This window comes from Sinocyclocheilus grahami, unplaced genomic scaffold (assembly GCF_001515645.1).
Source record: "Sinocyclocheilus grahami isolate Dianchi unplaced genomic scaffold, SAMN03320097.WGS_v1.1 scaffold355.1, whole genome shotgun sequence".
Lineage (NCBI taxonomy): Eukaryota > Metazoa > Chordata > Actinopteri > Cypriniformes > Cyprinidae > Sinocyclocheilus > Sinocyclocheilus grahami.
In genome coordinates, this window is record NW_015505534.1 from 195,956 (window position 1) to 216,388 (window position 20,433).

Sequence of the window (20,433 nt, forward strand, 5' to 3'; positions counted from 1 at the left end):
TTTTGTGTGTGTGTATATAAAAAATATATATATATATATATATATATATATATATATATATATATATATATATACACACATACACCTTGCTACGTGTACTGCGTTAGGCTAACCGAGACTTGTCATTTGCACTTATATATTGTTGCTCTTTTGTTAGTTTTGACTGCTTTTATTGTCCTCATTTGTAAGTCGCTTTGGATAAAAGCGTCTGCTAAATGTAAATGCATACTGTGACAAACAAATACGAAAATAAATGTACATGGATGCATTAAAAGAAACAGAAATCAGTAACCAGCCAGAAAAAGGAGAGAAAAAGAAAGCAAGAAATGGGAAAGGAGAAAGAAAATATAATATGACAGGGCTGCTTTAAAATCGTCTTTGAACATATTCAGATCAGAAGTGGCATGTGATCCGGGATAGACATTGGCAAGCATCTTCAAACAGTCCGATGGCGCAGGTTGGCCCCAACCGCACGGACAAAGTCACCAGTGGTGCTGTAACCCCCTAGGTCTCGCGTCCTCACCTGGGACACACAGACGGTCACGTACACCCAGAACAGGATGAGACGGCAGAGGAGGAAAGGTGGAGAAAGGGAAGGTGAAGACCACATCAGAATTTATGGACAAGCACAAAATTGAGGCCTAGAATTTGCTGCATGACAGAGTTTCCATTAGGAGGAAATTATTTAAAAATGCCAAAGCTGAAGTTGAATGTATACACTGAGGGACATCTGTGTTAATGAACTGAATGTATAATAATAATGGATTCAAGATCCCATGAAATCAGGTTTGGTATTTTGTGGCTTTTAGTTTCTGTCTGTTAGCCCAATTCCTCTATTAAAAATACCATGTGCTTTTGACTGGCAACGGCAAACCATAATTGTCTTCAGTTGTGCTAATGCTTGAACGTTATTTTTTTGTAACACTTCACCAGCTACAGGTGGAGAGGAGAGAGAGAGATAGAGCTGATTCAATGGATGGGGATTATTAGGAGGCCATGATTGACAAGGGCCAAGTGGAGGGAATTTGGCCAGGACACCGGGGGTACACCCCTACTCTTTACGAAAAGTGCCATGGGATTTTTAATGACCACAGAGAGTCAGGACTTCGGTTTAACGTCTCATCCGAAGGAAGGTGCTTTTTACAGTATAGTCCGTCTCCCATCCAGGTACTGACCAGGCTCAACCCTGCTTAGCTTCAGTGGGCAACCAGTCTTGGTCTACAGGGTGATATGGCTGTGGCAAAAGACGTGTCAAGACGAAAAAAGAAAAAGGCCCTTGTCAGACTATCACATGAGGTCTTTAAATAAGATGACAGACATAAAAGAAAAGACGAAGTCTGATAGTTAGCAGAACTTCAACCCACAAAATTAACCGAAAAGCCCCAACTGCCCACATAAAACACAGAGGGCTTCAACCAAAGTGTAATGCAGAAACAAAACCGGATATCCTAAAACTATTCATTTAATAAAGTGTTTCAGTGTTAAAGATATAGTGCTGTGTTGTGGTTAGGGTCATTCATCCAAAGCCAATTGCAAAGGGAAACCAACCAATTAGTATGAAAACCAGTGCCACCAGGACTATACAGATTTACATGCATAAACGTCCATCAACAATAAACTTGGCATCTTGAACTATATGCATCTTACATACGATGAAAGTGTGTTTCAATGTTTTTCTATCAGCCACACAATACACCTTTCTCTCCCATTCAGACATGATCACACAAACACACACAATCATCTCTTACCTTGCCCTGCTTGACGACTTTCTTGACAGCCTCAGACACCATGTTTGAATGATACTCAAGACTGAAAGAAAAAACCCACTTGCATAAATACAATTACCAAGACTGGTCAAAAGTTTAGAATAATTAACATTGTTTTAAAAGTCTTTGAAAGAAGTCTTTTATGCTCACTAATGGTGCATTTATTTGATAAAAAAAATGTAAGTAACTGTTTTCTATTTGAATAGATTTTAACATTTAATTTACTCCTCTGTGACACTGAAGACTGGAATAAGCTATGCTATTGTATCACAGGAATAAATTATAATTTTAAATATGCAAATTTAAAATTTTCGCTGTATTTTAATCAAATACATACAGCCTTGTTGCGCACAAGAGACTTTCAAAAACGTTTTTAAAAATATTTTTTTTAAATCCTAATTATTACAAACTTAGGACCACAAAACATGTAAAAGGCAAATTCAGATGACAAGCTGTCCGAATTAAGAGATGAAAACCATGTTGAATGTGAATATGTGGTCAACACAGATTAAAGGTAAAATTTAAAGAGTAAAAACAAGATATGATTGTCAAACAAAGTAAATATGGAATATCAAAGCTGGACAACAGAGGACGACTCACTTGAGGTGTCTCAACATGTTGGATGCAGTGAGGAGCATAGCAGTAGGGTTTGCAATATTCCTGCCGACAGCCTGAGCAAAGGGATGTCTGGCTCCCTGATTGTAAATACAAGACGACAGGAATCACTGTTAAGTTGTCATACACACTTCAAAGCAGTTTATTCTGAGTCTGTAACTGTTACAGTTGATATATAATGAAAGGAATGAAAAACAAGATTTAGTCACTAACCGTTTCAAACACAGCATATTCTGCACTGTAACTCTCGCCTGGAACTACACCGGCTCCGCCCACCAGTCCTGCTGCCAGGTTATCAATGATGTTGCCATAGAGATTTGGCATCACTAGCACATCAAACTGATAAGGATTCTGGACCAGCTGTGGGCCACAGAAGAATATACTACTTATATAGGCCATTCTCATTGCTGGTCATTAACAATAAAAGACAAGAAACTATACCTGCATGCAGCAGTTATCAATGATGATGCTTTCATATTTAATCTTGGGGTAAAGTTCAGCCACTTCCGCACAGCTCTGCAGGAAGAGACCATCCCCAAGTTTCCTGCAAAGATAATCCAAGGTGAGCGTGTCAATGGGTTTAGCTTTAAAACTGCATGGCAGAATAATCCTGCCCCACTTACATAATGTTTGCTTTGTGGACAGCAGTCACTTTGCTGCGGCCTTTCTTGGTGGCGTAGTCGAATGCAAATTTAGCGATGCGGCGAGATTTCTCCCTGGTGATGATCTTCAGGCATGCAACCACTCCTGAAACACTCTACAAACACAGAGGTGCTCATAATGCAGATGTACACTAGAGTGTTTTTTTTTTTTTTAAAGAAATTAATAAATTTCTTAATGCAATTCAAAAAATGCATTAAGTTGATCAAAAGGGTTTCATTTAAAATAAATGCTGTTCTTTCTATTCATCAAAACATCCTGAAAAAAATATATCACGGTTTCCACAAAAATATTAAGCAGCTCAACTGTTTTTGACATTGATAATAAGAAATATTTCTTGAGCACCAAATCAGCATATCAGAATGATTTCTGAAGGATCATGTGACACTGAAGACTGGAGTAATGATGCTGAAAATTCAGCTTTTCCATCACAGGGATATTTTACATTTTCAAATATATATAAAAAAAAGTTTTTGAATTGTAATAACATTTCACAATATTACTGTTTTTATTGTACTTTGATTAAATAAATGCAGCCTTGGTGAACATAAGAGACGTCTTTAAAAAAAAAACCTTTTGCCTGGTAATGTAGGGGACGATCTAAATGACTTCAGAATTTTTTTTTTAAGTCGACGTTTACAGTGGGTATAGAAAAGAATCACCCCCTTTAAAATAATCACATTTTGTTGCTTTGCAGCCTGAAATGAAGACGGACACAGTTTTTGTTTTAACCAGCTGTATTTACTCAGTACAACTTATAACAGCCAAGTGAAAGATAGAACACCAACATGTTAGAAGAAGAAAAAAAACAAAACAAAAAAACAGAATCAACCCTTATATTGTATCAGAAAATAATATGCTTCAAAAGTTACTTTTGCAGATTCTGTTTTAGAAAGGGACAATAAACTATCATTTATGTTAAAGCAAAAGTGGTAGAAAAGAGTTTAGATTGTCTTTACATGTTTGATGAATCATGCTAAATAAGATGTTTGTGTTAAAGCAATCATTTTAACTTCTTGGGTGAAATGTGTCATCATATCACCCTTACATTTTTCCAAACCCCTGCACTATTTCTAGTAAAACACAAAAGGAAAATATCAGATTTTTTTCTTTTTTTTTATTTCATATCACGATAGTTGATAGTAACCACATCCCTCAGCATAAAAACAAAAAAGACACAAAGCATCATAAAAGCTCATGTGATGCATGTTATATTTCAAAGCAATATGTAAGCTTTGCGTGTGAAATAGACCTAAATTTAAATAACTGACAATGTTTCCTTCCAGATCTGTTGGATCTTTCAGCCCAATATGTGAATCGGATCAACCAATTCATTGAGAACAATTAGCTCAAAATAAAGTTTCATTCAAGAAATTAACACTGGTTCACGAGTTCAACTCAATGTCTCAAATATCTGGTCAACAGCCCATGGGAGGGAAAGATGATCAAAACCTTAAACGTATGTACCTCACACAGAAATAAATTTTTTAAGCACAACAAATACCTCATGCTCCAGAGAGCTGTATTCTCCCTCTGTCTGCTCCCGTATGATGACCAGATCCAGGTTATTGTGGCGGGTGCTATATCCAGGCAGGCTGTTCACATGAACCACATTGGCAAACAGGTCCAGCTTTCTCCTGTACATCATAAAACAAGAAATAATCAATCAAGCAACCAATCAATCAAAAACTATCAGTACCATGAGCAGTACAAGGCAGCAACGGACATATGTTAAAGGGGTGGTTCACTTGTTTTTTTTCTAGGCTTGATTGTGTTTATGGGGTGCAGTCTAACATGTTAATGCTTCGTTTAAAAAAAAAAGAAACATTATTTTTTCCCCACATAATTTACCTTTATTCCACACCACTCTGTCCCTTCTCTGAGAAACGTGCTGATCATTTCCTTCTTTTATGAAGCCCCACCCTCAGAAATAGGCGATGGGCTCTGATTGGTTAGTTAGCCCAGTGTGTTGTGATTGGCTCAACCGTCTCTAGTGCGCGTCTAAACATCCCGCCCCTCCCCTCAGCGGCATGTGCTCCAGTTGTGTTGTAAACAATGATGTCGTTAATATCGCTTATCAGTTTGAGAAGCAGACGAAATTGAAGAGGATCGTGCAGAACCTGTGCAAGCACGGTTTTTAATGGTAGACCTACCTTTTTTGTTTGTTGAGGTCTCATACTTTTAGATACGCTGTTATTTGTAAATGCTACTGCTTATGTTAGATTATAGGGTTTTATCCTGATTAAAGCTTTAATACAGTACGGCAACTGCACGCGCGTCCATGTTTAATGCTTCTCATAGCTATGTGAAAATAAGTGTATAATTGTAACAGTTCATTGTTGGAGCGGAGCTGAGCTGAATGAGAGAGATGCTTTGTCTCAATGTGCCTACTTATACTACACCCTTAAAGTATGTACTCTTTGGTGAAGAAAAAGTACACACTTTTGAGTATGTAGTAGAAGAGTAGGCAAGCTTTGGGACATACTATCATGTCATACAACTGCATCTTAACGGACGCTCTGTGGCATAGATACACGCACCCTGTCACTGTAAACTGGCCTGTCAATCATCTTGTCACACTTAACATCCTCCACATTGCATTTCATTCAAGCCTTGGTGAACATAAGAGACGTCTTTAAAAAAAAAAACTTTTGCCTGGTAATGTAGGGGACGATCTAAATGACTTCAGAATTTTTTTTTAAGTCGACGTTTACAGTGGGTATAGAAAAGAATCACCCCCTTTAAAATAAATCACATTTTGTTGCTTTGCAGCCTGAAATGAAGACGGACACAGTTTTTGTTTTAACCAGCTGTATTTACTCAGTACAACTTATAACAGCCAAGTGAAAGATAGAACACCAACATGTTAGAAGAAGAAAAAAAACAAAACAAAAAAACAGAATCAACCCTTATATTGTATCAGAAAATAATATGCTTCAAAAGTTACTTTTGCAGATTCTGTTTTAGAAAGGGACAATAAACTATCATTTATGTTAAAGCAAAAGTGGTAGAAAAGAGTTTAGATTGTCTTTACATGTTTGATGAATCATGCTAAATAAGATGTTTGTGTTAAAGCAATCATTTTAACTTCTTGGGTGAAATGTGTCATCATATCACCCTTACATTTTTCCAAACCCCTGCACTATTTCTAGTAAAACACAAAAGGAAAATATCAGATTTTTTTCTTTTTTTTTATTTCATATCACGATAGTTGATAGTAACCACATCCCTCAGCATAAAAACAAAAAAGACACAAAGCATCATAAAAGCTCATGTGATGCATGTTATATTTCAAAGCAATATGTAAGCTTTGCGTGTGAAATAGACCTAAATTTAAATAACTGACAATGTTTCCTTCCAGATCTGTTGGATCTTTCAGCCCAATATGTGAATCGGATCAACCAATTCATTGAGAACAATTAGCTCAAAATAAAGTTTCATTCAAGAAATTAACACTGGTTCACGAGTTCAACTCAATGTCTCAAATATCTGGTCAACAGCCCATGGGAGGGAAAGATGATCAAAACCTTAAACGTATGTACCTCACACAGAAATAAATTTTTTAAGCACAACAAATACCTCATGCTCCAGAGAGCTGTATTCTCCCTCTGTCTGCTCCCGTATGATGACCAGATCCAGGTTATTGTGGCGGGTGCTATATCCAGGCAGGCTGTTCACATGAACCACATTGGCAAACAGGTCCAGCTTTCTCCTGTACATCATAAAACAAGAAATAATCAATCAAGCAACCAATCAATCAAAAACTATCAGTACCATGAGCAGTACAAGGCAGCAACGGACATATGTTAAAGGGGTGGTTCACTTGTTTTTTTTCTAGGCTTGATTGTGTTTATGGGGTGCAGTCTAACATGTTAATGCTTCGTTTAAAAAAAAAAGAAACATTATTTTTTCCCCACATAATTTACCTTTATTCCACACCACTCTGTCCCTTCTCTGAGAAACGTGCTGATCATTTCCTTCTTTTATGAAGCCCCAACCTCAGAAATAGGCGATGGGCTCTGATTGGTTAGTTAGCCCAGTGTGTTGTGATTGGCTCAACCGTCTCTAGTGCGCGTCTAAACATCCCGCCCCTCCCCTCAGCGGCATGTGCTCCAGTTGTGTTGTAAACAATGATGTCGTTAATATCGCTTATCAGTTTGAGAAGCAGACGAAATTGAAGAGGATCGTGCAGAACCTGTGCAAGCACGGTTTTTAATGGTAGGCCTATGTTTTTTGTTTGTTGTGGTCTCATACTTTTAGATACGCTGTTATTTGTAAATGCTACTGCTTATGTTAGATTATAGGGTTTTATCCTGATTAAAGCTTTAATACAGTACGGCAACTGCACGCGCGTCCATGTTTAATGCTTCTCATAGCTATGTGAAAATAAGTGTATAATTGTAACAGTTCATTGTTGGAGCGGAGCTGAGCTGAATGAGAGAGATGCTTTGTCTCAATGTGCCTACTTATACTACACCCTTAAAGTATGTACTCTTTGGTGAAGAAAAAGTACACACTTTTGAGTATGTAGTAGAAGAGTAGGCAAGCTTTGGGACATACTATCATGTCATACAACTGCATCTTAACGGACGCTCTGTGGCATAGATACACGCACCCTGTCACTGTAAACTGGCCTGTCAATCATCTTGTCACACTTAACATCCTCCACATTGCATTTCATTCAACTTTCTACCATATTGGAGAGAAAAGAAGTAGCACACTGATCTGCCAGTCGCGGGTCTTTCATGCCGAGAACTCTGCTTATATTTTATGCATAATCATGCATTTAAAAGTTAACGACCAAACGGATGTTTATAAAAGTTTACTTTGCTGTTGCAGATGAAATATAACACAGATAACATTAAATAAATATTTTTTACCAGGTTAAATGTTGAATATTAGTAACTCAAACCCCTTTTTCTAAGCCTCTCTACCTACCGCCGGTCGCGCACATCCACCATGTTTGTAGTTTAACACGTTTTATTCGTGTTTGTAGTTCTGGACAGAATCCTTCACCAAAGCGCAATGGATTGTGCGCAATATTAGCCATTAAAGGGTTAGTTCACCCAAAAATGAAAATTAGCCCATAAATTACTCACCCTCAAGTCTTTCAGACGAATCCAGTCAGAGTTACATAAAAAAATGTCTTTGATCTTCCAAGGTGTTTCATGGCACTCAGCGGGTGTTGCATGCATCAGTCCAAAAGAAGTTAAATAAAAAGCGCCCAAAAAAAAGTCTCTCTGCTGAATCAGCCCGGAGCTGTTCCGTGTAGGACTGTTGGAGCAAGCTACATTGAAGTGATTATTACGTTTTGAATATGGATATTTTTCTTACAAAAACACATCGATTCACTACTTCTGCCCGCTTTAGATCAGAAATAGTGCTGTAAGATCACATTTATTTGAATTAATTATAAAATTGAGTTACTTGAATTAATTATTATTCGAGAGAGAGAGGTGACAGTTGCCTGTGTGAATTAGCCTACCTGCGTCTGTGCGTCTCTCCAGTAAGCTATTTAATCCATTTTATTAATAAAAGTCACGGGGCAGCATTCTCAAGAAGTTTGTGTCCTCCTGAATGTTTGTACACGTGTGCAGTGCGATCTCCGATCTCACAAACCAAAATAATAGGCATGATTTTCTCAAGCCACATGTAAAATCCTATGAATTATTATAAAGATTATTAAAATGAATACGTATGGATGAGTTGATAACAATATTTCAGTTTATTTCCATCATTAGTAACAGTTTCCCCTGTGGGGCAAATAAAGTTAATATTAGTCGTATATTAATAATAGGAAGAAAGTCATATACACCTAGGATGACTAAGAGGGTGAGTAATTTATGGACTAATTTTCATTTCTGGGTGAACTAACCCTTTAAGAGTGTGCACGGATGCACACTTCAAAAATCGACCTGAAATAGTAGACCATTCGGGGACTTTTGGCATACTCTTTTCAACATACTATGCTTTGGGACACACTTATTCTAATCTCACATACTATTTAGGATAGATAGTATGAACATTGAGACGCAGGGAGAGAGAGAGAGAGAGAGAGAGAGAAATACAGAGCGTGTGCAGAGCAGGGGGACGCGAGGAACAGTATTAAGAACCGCTGCTTTAGAACATTGATTTTGAAACTTGTGAATCCATAAGAATCGTTAGAAGACAGAATCGCGATTCATATATGAATAGATTTTTACGTGCAGCTCTAGTTTTCTCTTCCTCTTCTCTAAAGCAGTGCAGCATGGCCTCGCCCCCTTTGTTGCCTTTTCCCGAGGGCGGGGTTTATCTGGGTTTGTTACGTCATGAACCCGGGAAGTAACTTGTTGTTTTTGTAGGCATTAAACTGCCAGAATTTTAATAAATGGATATCTCCGTTTGCATTGAACTTTCAGCTTCGTAACTTTGCAGATATTGTTTATGCACAAATCAGCAACATTACACACAAACTAACTAACGTTAAAAAAAGTGAAATCGCAATGAACCACCCCTTTAAAGAAGTACCTCAGTCTCATCTCATATGATGCCAGTTCACCCTTGTACTCCATAGGAGTGTGAATCTTTCCTAAGCACAGAAAGAACTGAATCAACATTTCTTTTAAATGCCAAATTAGCATTTGTCAGTACAGTACATCAAAATATAAATAAGCTTGCACTAATTTAACATTTTAAATTGACAGCCAAAATATTACGACATGATCAGCAGTTAAAATGTTACCCTTGATGGCGACTCTGTTGTTCTTCATGGAGGACAACACATCTTCCAGTTTCTCCTCACTGGCCATGTTCTGCACCTCACTCAAATGAAACTCCTCAAACTCCACAGGAACATCAGCTGCCTAGAGGATGAGGCGAAAAAGGCAGTAGGAACAAGTGAGATGCAAGTATAAGGCATGAAAGAGGGCTAAGCTGGAACACAGGATGAAGGATGAGAAGGCCACTAATGGTTAGATGTTTAACCCTAAAGCCTATTATATCATATTCAGTGTTAAAGTTTACTTGTGTCTGAAAAAAACATGACTGAGAAAGTGCATCAGTACCTTGAAAACCTCTTTGACAGCAGTCATCAGCTCAGGTCCAACTCCATCTCCAGGGACCATGGTGACCTTAAAGGTGCTGTCAGCCCGCGCCGGGGGAGTCTCCGAAACATTCTGACTGGAGGTCAAACTCAAAGAGCGAGCATACAACGGCTGCAACCGGGCACCACTCAGACCCTGAGGGGTCAAAAATGTCACAGGTCAAGTACTATTATGGGTGGACATGATAGAGATGATCAACAAACTCTTATTTCTGGAGTGTCACAGACACATTTGACACATTTAACAGACATGACCGTTTAAGGACTATAATAAGTCAGAAATAGGTTTGTGAACCAGCTGTACGGTTTGAAATTGCACTTCACAGATGGTGATAATTCAATATACTGTATGTTGGCCAGGAATATTTTAAGTTTACTAATAAAGAGAAAACAACCCCCTTGCATCAATTCACAAAATTATTGACAGCACTGACAATAGATTATTTCTATCTATTTTAATAGAATTTTGAATAAGCGTTGAATAATTCTAGCAATTTTGCATACATGTTATTATTCCGGTGTACCCACGAAACATGCTACCTATCAGATTGTGCTAACAAAAAAATATTTACGTTGTTTTAAGGGTAAGTTTAGGGTAAGGGTAGGTATAGTATAGACATTAAAAAAAAGCCTCAAACCACATGAATAAGATGCTGGTAGCACAATCTGATAGGTAGTATTTTTTTCTATCTGTTTAAGCCTATAATGTAATGTATGATACCAGCAATCTTACTATTTCATTTGAATTTTCTCTCTTTCATTAGTTTGTATAGTATACATAAAAGCTTCTTCATGCCATTAAAACATAAAAACAGAATATAAATAAACATATTACCATATAACATCAGTTTACCATAGTACCACCGCTGTGTAAATGGATGTAATGGAGGTCCAGGTAAATTATTTAAGTCTCTACATCCAGACAATTTCTAAGTATGGAAGCCCGTTTCCGCCACTAAATAAAAAAATATAATTCTGTAAGTCCTAAGGGACCTCTCCTGTGAGCTGTCATCTGATTTTTCATGTTTTTACTATGTATCAAATGTTACACCCAATGTGTTCCAGTCCAGACTTGTCTTATACATCTAAATAACGCTGTTCGTCTCCTAGTTAATTTTTGTATTTTCCGTGTGACTCAGACAAACAAATGAGGAATATTTCATTATAAACGGACAGTATCGTTTTTCAATACTCACCTTGGCCAATGTTACGAGACTCCCTCTCAACGTGGCCGCCATCATGCACTAACTAACGGGAGAAAAAGGGTCTCTTCCTCCTGAACTAGGAATCGTGAGGTATGTGTTTCTCTACTGACCCCTACTGGATGCAAGTGTTACCGCAGTGCTTCTCGACTCCCACTAGTGGCCCTCGGTAAACTTTACAGGGGTGCCCAAACTCGGTCCTGGAGGGCCGGTGTCCAGCTGAGTTTAGATCCAACCCCAACCCTCAAGACACACCTGAACCAGCTAATCTTACTAGCTCTTACTAGGCATACTAGAAACCTCCAGGCAGGTGTGTTGAGGCAGGTTGGAGCTAAACTCTGCAGGACATCGGCCCTCCAGGACCGAGTTTGGGCACCTCTGCTTTAGAAGGTGAACAAACGACGTAATATAAAATAGTATAATATAAATGATAGACTTTTTATTTGCCCCTTCAACAACTCAACAGTCAATGGATCTAAAACATTAGTATTTGCATTTTTTTTCTTTTTCCCTCTTCAGAGACATTTATGTTTCCTTAAAAAGCTAGTGAGTAAATAAATCACAATGATAATTTTATCCAAATATATTTTTTTATTTACTGAATTACTCTGACTATTCATTTGGAACAGCATTTGTAAACCTGAGAAATACATTAACTTCATTATGAATTTGCCTAGAATTCGTGTAGAATCAGTAGCCTGAAGATCTTCTGTTTCTTCACTGGATAGCTAATTGAAAGAAATCTCATGTTAGTTTCTTAATAACAAGACAACTTCAGCAATTACAGAAAGTTAACTAAGATGATGTTAAAATAACAAAAAGGTTTATTAAGAAGTGTAGCAAGCATTTGTATGTTCAATGAGGGCATAAATACTCACAAGTCCAAGGTCATCAACATATGTATACTTCTGCTCTTTGTAATGTTGCTTTCTTTTCATAAATGTCAGGACAATCCAATCACAGATAACATTCACCTGGCCACAAGTCTGTTATACTCACCAAAGCTGCATTTATTCTACATTATATTGTGAAATATTATTAGAATTTAAAATTAATATTTTTTATTTGAATATATTTTACAATGTAGTATCTTCTTGATGGCAAAGCTGAATTTTCAGCAGTCGTTACTCCAGTCTTCAGTGTCACATGACTCTTCAAAAATCATTCTAATATGCAGCCTTGTTTAAAATGACACTGAAATATGCACCGAAAAGTCAGCTCTAATTTTTGAAATTATTGTATTCCAATGAGTAAAAGACATACGTACCAGGCCTAAAAGTGCCAAGCCTGCACCTATATTCAGAAGTGTTGGTATGATATTGAATTTTCCTGCCTGTATTAGAAACAAAAGTGTTAAGTATGTGTTAAACACCTACATTGATGCGATCCTGCATAATATATAACATTACAAAGGTTAAAGTCTCTCACCTGGCCAAATACCAAGACATCAAAGCGAATACCATAAACCTTGATAAGTGTCCTGGTCTCTGTGCCATCAATGTCCTTGTAATATTTAGCAAATCTGTAGAGATGTAATCAAAGGACACTCATTTAATACAACCTCACTTCCTTTCAGGAACCGCTTTTACTAACTGCAAACACCTCCTACCTGAAGTTGTACCCGGGGCCCACGTTATTTTCAGGGTCTTTGTTGTCCAGTCTGCGGAAAGTGTAACGAGGCACACACCAGCTCTGTGGCATGTCAAGGTTACAATCCCACCAGATCTGCACTCCCATCACTCCCCCCTAAGAAGAAGGGGGGGAAAAAGTGCACAAAATGCTATTAAAACATTTACTAATGTCAGTATTAAGACCATTTTAATTCAGCAATGTCAGATAAACATAAATTAAGTCTCTGACATGGACTGCCATAGTCTGAAAATCCTCTTCGGCTTTTTCAACAATATCTTTGAATCTGAAGATTGGGCAGTCAGGGTCTGTCTTGCGGCTGAACACACACGGTGTCAAGTAGGAGCTATTTATAAGGATATTCTTTCTGTAAGGACATAAGGAGCATGTTTCATTCATTTAAAACATCAACAGACAATCCACTGACTTTTTTCCCAGCCATCTAAGTAAAAACAAAAACAATGCATTTAAAAAGCTTACTTGTTGAAATGAAATTTGGGATAACGAATGTTATTCTTTATGAGCACAGTGAAGTTTTCAGCATCTGCCAGAAGTGGTGGACTGAGATGTCAAGAAGGAAAAAATAAATAAATAAATACACTACACATTTTGAGACAACGTTTAGGATTTTACTCTGGAGGTTCAACAATCTTCTCAAAAGGACACCAGGACAGCACTTCACAAGTCTTCACCGTGTCATTGTAAATTGACACATCTGCCTGTCCGAACACCTGTAAAAATAAAATGTTTTATGTACAAACCCGATTCCAAAAAAGTTGGGACAGTACAAATTGTGAATAAAAACAGACAAATAGATGGGATTGCAAAGATGACAAGTCACAGTTAGTGTCATCTTGCATTTAATGTATATACTGAGACATACCATTTCCACGAGCATCATTGAAGCCCCTTTTGCAGTCCCTGTGAGAAGTGCATATGGATGCTGGGGTCGGATTCTAAGTTACTCAAGTTAAAACAAGATTAAGATACATGATACAAGATACTGACACAGAAAATTTCAAGCAGTATTCTCTAATTCTGCTACTTGTTGGTTCAGCTTTTTTTCTCTATTGTTTAAAATAATTACATTTTACAATTACATTAAAATCAGTTAACTATTTGGTATTTGATTTCAGCGAGTAATGTTTGTTTTAATCACATAATTTTTATTAAGTGACAAAAGAGCACTATGCCTCCCATAATGACTCACCTCAGCACATTTGGACTGTGTTTGATTTGGGGTGAAGATCATATTGGTCAGCACAAAGAGTTATCCATCCTCCTGAAACATTTAAAAGCATGTGATTTCAAGTAATACCTAAAAAAAGATATGCTTCCTCATAACTGAATAATGCCAGAGGCATGAAAAATTTTAATTTCCTTAAAGACAGTGTAAACTGCTAAATCACATTTAAAAATCAGGAGAAACAGCACCACTGAGTTCTCACTTGACATTATTTAATGCAGCGTGCAACTGTTAGCATATTTGTATAGGCAAATTTTGTGGTTTCTGTACTTTTCCAAACAACCTGATATTTACTCATGTTAAGTTTCCTTTGAAATGTTAAATGCTAGTTGACCAGTGTGACCAGTTTTGAATACAAGTTAGTTTCCTGATTTGTAAAGTCATTTCTATTTCTATTTGAAATGACTTGTAATTAATCAAGTTAAATTATTTGACAGTCCTAGTTTCAGTGATTAAACAAGTATGAAAACATACTTTCAGCATAAGAGGAAAAATCATAGCCCGTATTAGAGAGGGCCCTTGAACTATGACAAGTCAGAATGACTCTGAACCTATAAAGTTTGAAAACCACTGGTTTAAGATCATTAAAGCAAACTTGTTACACCCAACACTGATTGCCCAAAAGACATTGTTCAAATCTGTGTATATTAATGCCAAAAGGTTGCACACAGCCCTTGAGTAAACAGCGTACACAATACAAGGTATGAGCATGCAGGTGCAGCCATATCCTCTTCATAACCCATGAAGGTGGTGGCACCAGTGAGGTTAGTGTGCATTTAAATCGTCTAGCCCATGGGGTGTCAAACTCAATTCCTGGAGGGCCGGAGCCCTGCAGAGTTTTGTTCCAATCCTGCTCCAACACACATACGTGACCCGTGCTGGCAAAATTAGGTGGAATGCGCACGGGCTAATTTTGAGCTACACGCCAAAAAAATTTATAAATTAAAACAATTATATTTTATTCAAATTTGAGATTTTCACAAAAATTAGTTCATTAAGCCCTAGCAATCCCAATGCTCCAACAGTGTTGGGTAAGTTACTCAAAAAAAGTAATTGATTACAAATGACTTATTACTTGAAAACTGTAATTTGATTACATTACTGAATGTAAAAAGTAATCAGATTACTAATTACTTTACTTTCAAGTTACGTTGAAAACATATCAAATCTAAAAATAAAACACTTCAAAGTGAAAATTGTAGTTCTTTCAGTAATTTAATATTGACTGAAAATTATTACAAAGGTATGAAAACAGCAACTTGACTAAAAGATTTAATCCATTTCTAAAACATTCTTAGTATAAACCTGTCATACGGATTACTTCATCAGAGAATATTTGTTTTAGGTAAGACTTACTTCATTTAAAAGTAGACACTTCAAGCTTTCCATAAATATGTTTCTCATGTCTGTGTGTGAAGGATTCACTGAGTTTTGGTTCATTTTAGTGATGCATTTCAGAAAGAAATTGGCAGAGACTTGGCAGAGACAGGGTGCGCTGAAAGCACAATCTTTTGTTGATATTGTGACTTTCCACGATGCCACAGAGAGGTACTTACACACTTCCCACTAAATTGTCATCTCACTTTCTGAGATTGGAGATCATGTACAACTCAAGAACAGATTTAAAGCAATTGTTGACATCCAAATAAGGATTAACCATATGATGGCTTTGTATGAGAAATTGAGTAATTGTTTAGTTATTGTTCCAGTTTTTACTATCTGTTCCTCTTAATAGAAAACCACAAAGCCCAACAAGAGTTAATTTTAATGCAGTACTATGTAAACATGGAAAAATAAAATACAAATAAATAAGAGAAACTAAGCGGGAAAAAACCCAGAATAATTAACTTGTAGAGAAGAGGGTAAATACACCACTGAGACTGATAACAAAAGATACATTTATTGACAATATTAGAGAGATTTAATGGAAATGCTGCTGACTGAATGGACCCCTTTTCTCTACAAGAAATTAACAAAATGCTATTCCTTATCATGCGGAGTATTCTGCAGGAAATCATATAATATCTGATTACATTCCATAAACACAGAGGGAGGAAACATTCCTCCCAGCTCCTTCCCATGGGTGTCAAGTGATTTTCTGAAACAATGCTGTATTGAGTGTCTGTGTTATTGCCTAGTTTTTCAAATGATAAGGTCACAGTGAATGCAGCAATTCAGAATTTGAGAGCGAACACAGCTGGAAACGTTCCAAGTTTGCTTCTTTTTATGAGGTCGAGTTAACACAGAAAGGTTGATTATTGCATTCATTCACTGAAATATGACAAAAGCTATATGTCAACTTATTCAACTTAACCTGATTTCATTCTTAGTGATTACACAAAATGGAAAGTGTATTTAGAAAATTATAAAGTCATTTTTTTTTCATGAATAAATGTCTGTTTTAACCAACAATGTCTACCAGTTTGTTTATGAGAGGAAATATCTCAAAATTTTGGGTTTAAAGTGTTCCATCTTTTTGGGGTCCATGGTTTTCACTGCCTCCTGGGCATAGAGGATTGCCTGGTGGGCCTCATCAAACAGCTCAGCCCCAATTTCTGCTCTGACTCTGTCCTTCCATGCCTTGAGCTTGGGTCTATTCTCAAACACATCCATACCAGCACCTACAGGCTGAAACAAAAAGGCCTTATCAAGTATAAATCGAGTGTCAGATATTATCTGCCTTAAATTCTCAGGTTATAATATTGCTTTATCTGAAACTGAATAATCTGCATATATACCTGCATGATTTCCACAATAGCAACCAGGTCGGCCAATGAGATCTGATCACCAACAACGAATGGTCTGTCTTGCAGAAACTTCTCCTCAAAAAGGTTCAGTGATGCATTAAGATCCTCTACTGCATTGTCCATCTTTTCCTTGGGAATCTCAACTCCTAAAGCTTTTGGAATCAAGAGCTACAGCAATACAAGAAAAGTACTTAATTCCATTTATAAATAATTACACTAAAAAAGTGCGCAGTTAACTGTGTAGCAATTCTAAAGACTAGGCAGGCTTCAGTCCCAAGGTCACAAAGCAACAGGACTGAACCATCAGCTTGGGAGTTGCTGAAATCTAAATGCTGTTCTGTTCACCACAGTAACTTTGAATGAGAATTTATAAACGTCACTCACCTTGAACCAGAGCATCTTGGATCCATGTATACGTATGGCAGAGTGTTGCCATGATAGATATTCATTTACTCTAGCACGCTTCTGCAAGTCAGCTGGGTACCAGTGGTCCGGAGTGTGGAACTTCTCAGCCAGGTAGAGCATAATCGCAACACTACAGGAAATAACAGTTCATTTACACAGTGAACAGTTTCACAAGAGGCACAAAACAACAGGTTTCTCTGAAACTGGACTCTTACATTCATATTTATCTAGAGCAGTGGTTTCAACCACGGGGCTTCAAGATGACTTCAAATGATTTAAACACAAAAAACTACTTTTAAAAAACAGTAAAATACGATATAATTAAAAATAAATATTATTAATTTTTAAATAAACAGCAACAAAAATTTCATAATTATTTTAGTTACTTAAAAAAAAAATTTATAAAAAAAACTAAGGCTCCTTCGAATATTGTTGTGGACAGTTGAGGGCCTTGGAGTCAAAGGGAAATACTATTAACACTACTTTGAAATCAATCGAAAACAAGCAACAACTTACTATCCATAGACATACCTTTCAGCCAAGAAAAAGTCTCCATCTTTGATTGCTGGTGCTTTTCTAAGAAGGTTGATTTTCCCATACTCTTCACTATATTGATAACCTGAGGGACAGATCTCATATTTACATTTTGGAAAAATACTCGTTATAATTTTAGTGATCCTTTATGCACACAAATGGCACAATGTAAAAACTCAAAAGACGCAGGAACGACAGCGTGACACAGCATTAAATTCTGTAATACCTGAATTCAGCCACATCTGCCTATATCAATAAAAGATTGCGTGCTGTAGTCTAACCACAACGTAACAGAAATATAGCCTACATAAAAAAGACAGTTGCATTTCATTATAAAACGTAGAACTTCTCATAGAAGTCTGTAAGCTTTTCCTTCCTATATGAAGAAGTTGTGATGAATGCTGCAAATTCAATGTAATTGCATTTAAAAGTTTTAGATAAGACGATGATACCGTACCTTCAAAAAGCGAAATCTTCTTGTAATCGAACTGGATGTTGTTTTTCTTGGCAAAGATGTAAACGGAGCGACATGGCTGCGAAAACAAATCCAAGTAAATTTCCAAAGACATTTTCTGACAAGTATCTGACTTCTGTACTAAAACACAACCCAGTGAAAACTGCAATGAAATGACTGTGTACTGCTGCACAAGTATCGCCTAACTAATTTACACCACACCCCGTTGAACTCTGCTCCTAAAACCATGTGTTCCTAAAACCCCCAATAAAGGTCACGGAATGACCTCAAGCTTCGTAAGCACTATAGTTCGACTATAAAACGAGAACTGTGTTTAGCTAATAAACGTTTGAATCATTTTATTTTCTTCATGCATCTCTTGCAATGAGCGCTCTCTGTCGGAACTCGAGGGTATTTTATTCGTGACAAGATTATATTTTAATTTGAAGAATTGCTGTCAAAGCATTATTTTTTTCTCTAAAACTAAGATATTGAAGATACCCCTACATACGCCTAAATAGTATACTAATAAATTACTTTTATGACTAAAAACTTGCTTGGCAGTAAAATTGTCTATACACACTGAAAAAAAAATTGAGTAGGATTTTCAGAAATTGATAGTAAATTTCACAAATAATTACAAAGAACCATCATGTAACACTGAATTAACTGAAGTAAAAAGACTGAAATTGTATTTTCGTGCAAAACATAATCCAGTAATCTTTGAAGAATCCGTTTTTACAGTATACACTAAGCAATTGTATACACAATTACAATGTATTACATGTTTATGTGCAAAAAAAGAAAAAAGACCTGAGTGTTCTTTTCTTCTTGAACCCTGAAACATAGATCCAAACTGTTTGACTACTGATCCCGGAACCCACATCATCCCAAAACCCCTGAATGAATTACACAGCTGTTTTATTCAAGAGCTTTTTTTTTTATTGTTTATCCATTTTAATTTTAGCAATTTTCTGAATGACCATTTTGAGATAATGCCCCTATGAAAAATGAATGCTGATTTGCTATAATGGCAGGAGGGATTTTTAATTAAGGAGGAGGGACGTTATAATTCCAGGAAGTATTTTATTGGACAAAAATAGACATGTCCATTAATGCAACGTCAATCAACAATATTTTGGTCTGTCTTTCAGAGAGAATGACTGTAACTTTTAAATGTGTATGTGTAAAAAGTTTTATTTAAAAGTCAAATGATTAGAATAATTAGATTTTAAGCACTACTATAACTAGTAGTCGTCAAATATTGAGGGAAGTAAGTAACCATTATATTCATTGTGTTTCAACGCTATGCTTTCCCGTCTTTTTTATTAATTTACCGGTCATCGCTAAGCCCAAGCTCTCCTTTCAGAAACTGGAAGATTTTGGCGCTGTGCTCCTTATTTTTCTCCGCCGTATCAGTCACTCCAATGGCAGACAAGGACATCATCAAACACGGGGAGCAAGACCCTGCGATCATCATCGGCAGGTCAGTCTTCACCACCAGATTCATCCTCTGAAGACATGAACCATTGCATTACATGACGGCGGAGCTTTAAGATCTCTGATTACTATAAGGTCAAGACATTTAACGTGGAGAGAGAACCATTGCATAGCTAATGCTACAATACTCACGTCATCTGGTTTCCCCAAAGCTGCAGCCAATGTAGTACATAGTCTTTTCAGTAAGTCTTCTGGAAACTTGCTTGCAGGTAAATTTGTTTCCACATTTATGAACGGCATTATTTCACACTTACTGCTGCTGACTATTGGACTACAAGTGTGAGAATGACCCGATAGGGTTCTGATGCTTCCTTGTGATAAACCGCTTTCTATGATTGGTTGAAAGATTCACCGAGCTCTGTGATTGGTCAGCGTGCTGAATTCCTTTCACGCCTCTTGAGCTGTCAGCAATAATATGAATGAGGTTTAAACAGGTCGCGTTAATGATTGTTTATCAAAATTAATGTTACTATAGTTGCAATTTTAGAAAACATTGTTTCTATGCTGCATATTAAATCAAATCTTCTGTTCTTTCTTGTTTGTGTAAAGTAAAAAAATGCTATCAATATTTTTGATTATCTTATGAAGACAGCC

At 36.8% G+C, this 20,433-nt stretch overlaps 2 protein-coding genes and 1 pseudogene across 3 annotated transcripts in view; all 3 read right to left on the minus strand.

Moving 5' to 3' along the window:
* Positions 1-11,415, minus strand: part of idh3b (isocitrate dehydrogenase (NAD(+)) 3 non-catalytic subunit beta) — a 13,625-nt gene extending 2,210 nt beyond the window's left edge. Inside the window, exons 1-11 of one of the 2 annotated variants that reach the window (XM_016229599.1) lie at positions 11,319-11,415; positions 10,085-10,258; positions 9,763-9,883; positions 9,549-9,609; positions 6,621-6,753; positions 3,005-3,138; positions 2,823-2,925; positions 2,595-2,741; positions 2,367-2,461; positions 1,749-1,809; positions 180-523 (exon numbers count right to left, since the gene is read on the minus strand). In XM_016229599.1, the coding sequence (XP_016085085.1) occupies positions 437-523; positions 1,749-1,809; positions 2,367-2,461; positions 2,595-2,741; positions 2,823-2,925; positions 3,005-3,138; positions 6,621-6,753; positions 9,549-9,609; positions 9,763-9,883; positions 10,085-10,258; positions 11,319-11,363 (1,161 nt within the window). In that variant the 5' untranslated portion in view covers positions 11,364-11,415 and the 3' untranslated portion in view covers positions 180-436. Of the gene's footprint in view, positions 1-179; positions 524-1,748; positions 1,810-2,366; positions 2,462-2,594; positions 2,742-2,822; positions 2,926-3,004; positions 3,139-6,620; positions 6,754-9,548; positions 9,610-9,762; positions 9,884-10,084; positions 10,259-11,318 lie in introns of those variants that run through there. The other variant, XM_016229600.1, reaches the window with a different exon arrangement.
* A 653-nt stretch (positions 11,416-12,068) lies between these two features.
* LOC107548765 (P2X purinoceptor 4-like) lies at positions 12,069-14,235 on the minus strand (annotated as a pseudogene).
* A 1,842-nt stretch (positions 14,236-16,077) lies between these two features.
* Positions 16,078-18,751, minus strand: LOC107548781 (glutathione S-transferase theta-1-like). Its single transcript, XM_016229590.1, has 5 exons — positions 18,343-18,751; positions 17,883-17,970; positions 17,331-17,481; positions 16,938-17,114; positions 16,078-16,827 (listed from the first exon to the last, which is right to left on the minus strand). Exons 1-5 carry the CDS (start codon positions 18,452-18,454, stop codon positions 16,627-16,629), a joined length of 729 nt encoding a protein of 242 aa, XP_016085076.1. The 5' UTR covers positions 18,455-18,751; the 3' UTR covers positions 16,078-16,626.
* Positions 18,752-20,433: the final 1,682 nt, after the last annotated feature.

What these genes read in the sequence shown, in the direction of transcription:
- LOC107548781 (XM_016229590.1), bottom strand. Translation starts at nt 18,454, where the DNA reads ATGTCTTTGGAAATTTACTTGGATTTGTTTTCGCAGCCATGTCGCTCC. An exon ending in CCAAGATGCTCTGGTTCAAG is followed by an intron (nt 17,115 to 17,330) that starts GTGAGTGACGTT and finishes GTATTGCTGTAG; the next exon opens with CTCTTGATTCCAAAAGCTTT. An exon ending in CTATTGTGGAAATCATGCAG is followed by an intron (nt 16,828 to 16,937) that starts GTATATATGCAG and finishes TTTTTGTTTCAG; the next exon opens with CCTGTAGGTGCTGGTATGGA.